The sequence below is a fragment of the Cryptosporidium hominis genome (genome assembly GCF_000006425.1).
Source record: "Cryptosporidium hominis TU502 chromosome 6 CHRO016114, whole genome shotgun sequence".
Taxonomy (NCBI): domain Eukaryota; phylum Apicomplexa; class Conoidasida; order Eucoccidiorida; family Cryptosporidiidae; genus Cryptosporidium; species Cryptosporidium hominis.
Window position 1 is genome coordinate 1 of NW_667076.1, and position 6,714 is coordinate 6,714.

General features: G+C 33.8%; 3 protein-coding genes across 3 annotated transcripts; all 3 read left to right on the top strand.

Moving 5' to 3' along the window:
- Window positions 1-78: 78 nt before the first annotated feature.
- Chro.60350 (hypothetical protein) lies at window positions 79-942 on the top strand. Its single annotated transcript, XM_660663.1, has 1 exon — window positions 79-942. The coding sequence occupies one exon, from the start codon at window positions 79-81 to the stop codon at window positions 940-942; it is 864 nt and encodes a 287-aa protein (XP_665755.1).
- A 205-nt stretch (window positions 943-1,147) lies between these two features.
- Chro.60351 (hypothetical protein) lies at window positions 1,148-2,452 on the top strand. Its single annotated transcript, XM_660664.1, has 1 exon — window positions 1,148-2,452. The coding sequence occupies one exon, from the start codon at window positions 1,148-1,150 to the stop codon at window positions 2,450-2,452; it is 1,305 nt and encodes a 434-aa protein (XP_665756.1).
- Window positions 2,453-2,911: 459 nt separating this feature from the next.
- Chro.60352 (arabinogalactan protein) lies at window positions 2,912-5,986 on the top strand. The annotated part of the gene is made up of 1 exon (XM_660665.1): window positions 2,912-5,986. One exon carries the CDS (start codon window positions 2,912-2,914, stop codon window positions 5,984-5,986), a length of 3,075 nt encoding a protein of 1,024 aa, XP_665757.1.
- The last annotated feature ends 728 nt before the right edge of the window (window positions 5,987-6,714 follow it).

A 6,714-nucleotide genomic window follows, 5' to 3' on the forward strand; every position in this document is an offset into this window, starting at 1 on the left:
TGTGGTGCTATTGACGAGAAGAATCAACTTTATGTTTGGGGTTCAAATGAATTTGGACAACTTGGGACAAAACTATATATGGATAATAAGAATTTAAATACCCCTTTTAAGATTTTAGTAAAGTTTTCAAGAAGTAGCGTGACAAGTTCAAAAATAACTTTAGTAGCTTTAGACAAAGAAGATTCAGGAAATACAGAAGAAATAGTTGAATGGAAAGGAGTGTCTTTTGGAGAAGCTCATTCAATTGCTTTGGATACAAATGGACTTGTTTGGGTATGGGGCCAGAACAATCTCAAACAATTAACGGGAATTCCAGAAATACTTGAGACAGAAATAATGATTTCTAATAATATAATTTCTTCAGATTATTATAAAAAACTATGTTCTCAAGTCATTTTCCCAACCCCCTTGGTATCTACAGAAAAAGTAGTGGTTTTTGCTTCCAGGAAGATTAACATGATCTTCTCAGGAAGTAATACTTGCTGTGCTATTGATGAGCAAGGAAAACCTTGGATATGGGGATTAAGTTTTTCAGGAATAGATCATCATAACGTTAATTCAATATTTTCAAGGAAGAATACTTCTGGTTCTACTGAAGATAAAAATCTTATTGAATTTGAGTTTCCTGTTCGGGTTTTCAGAAATATTACTCCAGATTATGATTCAATTAGAACAGTAAGATTTGGAAAGGGAAATAACAATATTTCAATGGTCAGCAGACTAGGAAGATGCTATCTTTGGCTTGAAAACAAAGATTTAGTTACTGATCAAATGAAGTATTTGAATAATCATAACTGTTTTATTCTGGAAGACTTACAAAGTATTAGTTTCAGAAATAACCATTTAAAAAATTCTCGTCATCATTCAATTCTTGACGTAGCTTTACTTTCAGATTCAATTATCTTTTTAACCAAGAAAACTAACAAAGACAAAAACAATTAATCTTTATTTTTCAGTGACTACGAAAAAAAATCCCTTTCCATTCACAATCACTATACCGGCATTCTAATAACTACATGCATTATTCTATAAAAAATGGGCGGGCTTTATAGGAAAAGTCCTAGCGAGATTTATTATTAGGAAAAAGTAATTGGGGGATGTAAAAGAGTTTGGTAAAAACGAGTAAAATTACGAGGAAAGGTTGATAATGGAAGAGTTTCACCGTATTCCGATAGTAATAGTGGAAGATGAAGATGAGTTAGAACGGATAGTGAATGAAGGCAAGAACAAATTAGAGGTACGAGATGAAGATGAGGAGAAAAAGTCACGTATAGATCCAAAGGATTTGGCAAATCGAATGAAGGAGAAGGGTGGACAATGTTACAAAGAAAAAAAGTTTGATGAAGCTTTAGGGTTTTATTTGAAAGCATTGGGGATTTTGGAATTGGAACAGAGCTTGAAAGAAAATGAAGAAGATTTTGAGTTGTTGATGGGAGAAATTGTACTAAGGAGTAATTGTATAGCTTGTTATGTAGAGAAAAAAGATTTTGAAAGAGCAGTTTCTGAGTCTAGAAAGTTACTGAAATATATTAACGAGGAAGGAGACTTTTATTTAAAAAAAAATGGAGAATTACCAACCTTGTGGGTGAATATTGAAAACAAAACAAGATATAGACTATCTATATCTTTGTATAAATTATTTGGATGTGGTGATGTTTTCTCTGATGAAAGCTCAAAATCTTCTATTAACGAATCTTTTGAAATGATTCAAACAGTTTTAGACTACTACCAACATTGGTTAAAGGTATCACCACCTCACGAGATTACTGTTTTGTACTCTAAAGTAAAAAGAGTTATAGAATCTCAGAATTATGAAACAAAAGAAGTTAATTCATCACTCGAAAATCTGGATTTCAGAGACAAAGAAGTTCAATCTCAAACTGAGAAACAAGATGAAGAAGAGATATCTACAAAACAAAACGAATCACACTATCTAACATCCTACATAACATGCTTTTTAGAAGAGTACTTTGAAGAATCTGGCTCTTATCCAAAATCTATTAAATCTCCAATCCAAATTGTAGACAAAATGAACTGTAACAATTCAATAGAATTCCTTCGTATATGGCAAAACATCTATCGAAACGACCAGTTTATTGATTACTACTTATTTTTTAGTCATATATTCACAAATTTGGATAAAATATATAACAAGACAGAAATGGAAGTCAATATATTGGAAAAAATTCTTGAAAGGATATCCGTTATTCTCGATGAATTGTTAAAGAATGCTTTTCAATCAAAACCTAAAGAGAAACTTGTTTCACACATCTTTAAAATTATTCAGAATTTGGGAAAAACAAAGAGATTTGACTTTGTTGTATTAATGCTTAATGAAAACTTTCAAATTTTAAATAAGATGGTTCAGTTCGAAAATTATTTAAGTAATAATCTTCTACAAGAAATTAAACATTTCCAAGAAAATCAAACTTCCAAAGGAATCCGAATATAAATCTCTTTTATTACTATTATTTAAAGAATAAAGAAGATAAATTATTATAAAATTATTTTATTATGTCTTACCATGACTAACCTTCTTTTATTTTCTGCATTGGCGCCATACATCTTAGATGGCGGGCTATGGCAGAATTATATTAGATCACGAGGAAAGTATTGTCTTAATGGATCTAAAAATGATTGGAATATAAACAAAAGAAGGGCTTAGAGAGCGAACCAAAGTTGTGTTTTTATAAGGGATTCTTCGGAAACTGGAAATTTAGATTTTCTAAGAACTTATTTTTTTTTATTTTAAAACTTTCAAGGTTGAAGAGACTGAAGAAATATTCAGAACTAAACTCTTAACCTCTGTTAAGAAAGAAATCTAAATTGGTAAAAAAGCAAGAAAATTCACGATTTATAGTAAGAAGATCATCAGATTACTACTCATATTTATTAATTTGGAGTTATCGAAATGAAAGTAAACCGATTATTTTCGCCTATAGGCATTTTTATTGCCATTTTACTTGTCAATACTTTCGGTCCAAGTTACTACATGGGACTCGTAGATGCTGCTGTTGCTTCCAAGGGAGGTGTTAATTTTTTCTCTATTCTCTCGAGGTTGGTGTCATTGAAGAACTACATGAAACGTCTTCACCAGAATAAGGCAAGACATCCAAATAATAAAAATATCACTTCAGAAATGTTAAGGGTTCAAAGCGAAATCAAGGAACTTGAGAAAGAAGCAGAGAAAGAGTTTGGAGGCTCTCAAGCAAATACACTTTTAAATAACGCAGAATTACGTCTTTCTGGAATGGATCCAAATGATCCAATCTCTGAACCAAAAACTGATCCAAAAGGCTCAACTGTACCATCCCAAACTCCAGTTCAAGCAACAAAAGTTGTGGTTTCACAGCCACCCACTCAAACAATAAGCTCAGTCGCGGTCTCAACTCCAACTCCAACTATATCAGCTCCAGCTGTACCAGTCCCAGATCCAGCTGTACCAACCCCAGTTCCAGCAACAAGAGTTGTGGTTTCACAGCCACCCACTCAAACAATAAGCTCAGTCGCGGTCTCAACTCCAACTCCAACTATATCAGCTCCAGCTGTACCAGTCCCAGCTCCAGCTGTACCAACCCCAGCTCAAGCAACAAGAGTTGTGGTTCCACAGCCAGACACTCAAACAGCAACTTCAGTTGTAGTCCCAACTCCAGAAATGTTAATCTCAACTCCAGCTGTACCAGTCCCAGATCCAACTGTACCAACCCCAGCTCAAACTCCAGATATTGAAGTTGGTTCTCAAGATCAAGAAGGTGAAGCTGTGACTACTCCAGAATATCCAGGATCTTTGGACATTCCAGAAGAAACTGGTCCAGGAGATTCTCCAAAATATGAGACTCCAGGTTCACCATATTCTCCAGCTCAAACACCAGATCAATTTCCATTTGGCAGTTTCTCAGATAATTGGAAGTCAGAATTTGTTGGTACCAAACGATCTGATTTTCTTAAATTTGGAGTTGATGGGTCTGAATATGAATCAGATCCTGCTGCTAAAGCAGCCTTTTCTAGGTATATTCAGGCTACTTCCAATGGAGTCTCTGATTTTAGCTCTTCCTTAAGGAATTTATTGGAATGTAAAATCATCTCTGAGAGACACATTATTTTCTTGCAGGCTTTCATTCATCATTTCTCAGCCTTATCAAATATTCAACTGCAACCTGAATTATATTGTTTGTTATTCACAAACTCAATGAGGCCAAGCATTTTCTCGTTTGTCTCAAATTTGAGGAATTATTTGAGCAACAAAAGATATACATTTGATGAAGGACATTTAGCTCGATCAGTGAACATTGGATTGAATTATTTAGCAACGAGGACATTCACAAGGAAAGACCTTACAGTTACAGGAGTTAAGAAGCTTGTTAAAGAAAATAGAGAATTGGCATTAGAATGTGATGCTGATAATGTCATATTTGCTACTTCTTTATTGCTTTTAACAAACATTTATTCAGATAATCTTGGAATGAGCTCCCACATCAATTTGGCCGATATTTGTAGTATACTCAAAGGATACCAAGACTTAGAATCAAGAGTACGTGAAGTTGTTTCTCTCTTTTACAGAGCAGGTGCTGTTGACAGAAACTCATTATTCGATTTGTCAATCTTGGTTAAAGAATCTTTGGAATCAGCATACAGAGCTCTTTCAATTCCATTCTCAGATTACTTCTTAGACACTGACAAAAAAACTCTCCAGAGTCTTACACCAATGAGCACTACTATCAATGTTGATGAAATTATTAAACCAATCGATCATGATGATGTGATTAGAACTTCTGATAGATATATTTCTGGTAAAGTTCCAATTCCAGAGATTCCAGGTCCACCAAGTCGTCGTGGAAGCGGTCCTATTTCAGATAGAGTCATTCCAATTTCAACTGATGAGATCTTTAAACCATTAAGAACTTCCAAAGATTATCAACCATTTAAAAGGGGTAGTCTATTACATCCACCTACCCCAGAGAATCTCCCTGATAAAGCTTCAGGCAGAGGATTTGTAAAATCTTTACAAGTTCATATGAAACCAAGAGATTATGAGACTGAATTTATATATGGAAGCTCAGGGTTTGTTAGTCCTCAGTTAACTTACTTTAAGAGAGTCTCAGAACGTGAATATAATCATGATAAGAAAATTAAACAAGCCAAAGAAGAACAAAAACGTCTTGAAAAGAAGAGAGAACAGAGAATGACACGTGGATACAAGGACTTGAGAGGAGTTAAAGAATTAGATGGTGGTGACGAAAGTGTTTCAGAATTACCAGATATTTCTGAAGAGCCTTCTCCACTTCCAGAATTTGAAGAGCCAGAAAGAATTGCTCCATCCAAATTTGAAACTAAATTACATAAGCTTGTTCCAAAGAGTAGCAGTATTTACACTCAACCATCACAAAGATTCCATTCAATGCCATTAGCATATACCACTTTGAAACCAACGAAGGGAATGCTTAGTACTGAGAGTAGATTGAATTCCGATTTAAGCTCTGAATTAGAGTTGGATGAAGCTTCAGAAGGAACAATTGGTCTTCCTTCTCAAAAAGGAGATGATACTGCGGAAAAATCTCATGAAGGAGATGTTTCTATTTCTGATGAATTTTCAAATCTATCGATTTCAAAGTCTGAAAAAACTCTTACAACTGAAGTTGCTGCTAGAGAATTATTAATAAAGTGCCCAGATTTATCTAGATCACAAAAGAAAAGAGCTCTTAGCTTGTTTAGAGTTCTCAAATACCTATATAAAGGACATACTACTGGTTGGTATATAACTGCATTCTGTAGAGCTGTGTACTTTGCAGAGAAGGATGTATGCATTTCTAGAGGAGTAAAATCTTTAAATATTAAAGAAATGGCATCTGAGTGTTTCAATGCTTTAAATAGCTCTCCATTCATTAAAAGAAATGCAGAACTTTCAAATCTAAGTCGTCAAGTATGTTATTCATATTACAAGAAGAGAGCAGCCACTGTTTGTTTGGGGCAATTTCAAACTGAATGATTATATACAAAGAAAAAAAAAGTGTGACTATAAGGGAAGATGAGATGAAAAGGGAAAAGAAAAGTTGTTTTAATGGGGTAAAGTGAGAAAATTTGGTTGAGGGAGAGAAAATGTACATATTCCCGTCTTAAGGCCTTTGATTTTTCTCCTAATCCTGAGGACTAAAAACACTATTTACTTTTGTTAATAGTGAATAATAATCCTTACATCATTGTTCCATTCCCTTCACTACTCTTCTCTAATTCTCAGTTTTTTTTTACAATGGTAAAATGCATGTGACTTTTGGAACTTTTCTATTCTCAACATTATTCCATCAACCCATTCAAATTATACTCAATATCATCCTCTAATCTTTATTTCTATTACCATCAATCCACCACGTATTAATAAAAAGCCTCTCCAAGCTTTTTTTCATTTTTTCCCACATTGGCGCGCAAATGTAACTTACATGTGATTGCATGCATTTACATGAAATCACTTACGTGTATAGTATTTTTGACGCGGGAAGAGTATTTATGAAGGTATTCATAATAATATATTGATTATAATGGATTTTATTTTTGAGACCAAGAATATAGATAGTAAAAATCCGTTTTCCAGATGATTTATGGTAAATGAATATAATGGTAAAACGTGGTGAAAGTTCTATGTAAATCTAATAATTTTTGCATTGGAGGGGTGAGGAGAGATGAATAAAAGGCAGAAATAAGTGAGGAAATGATTTAAAG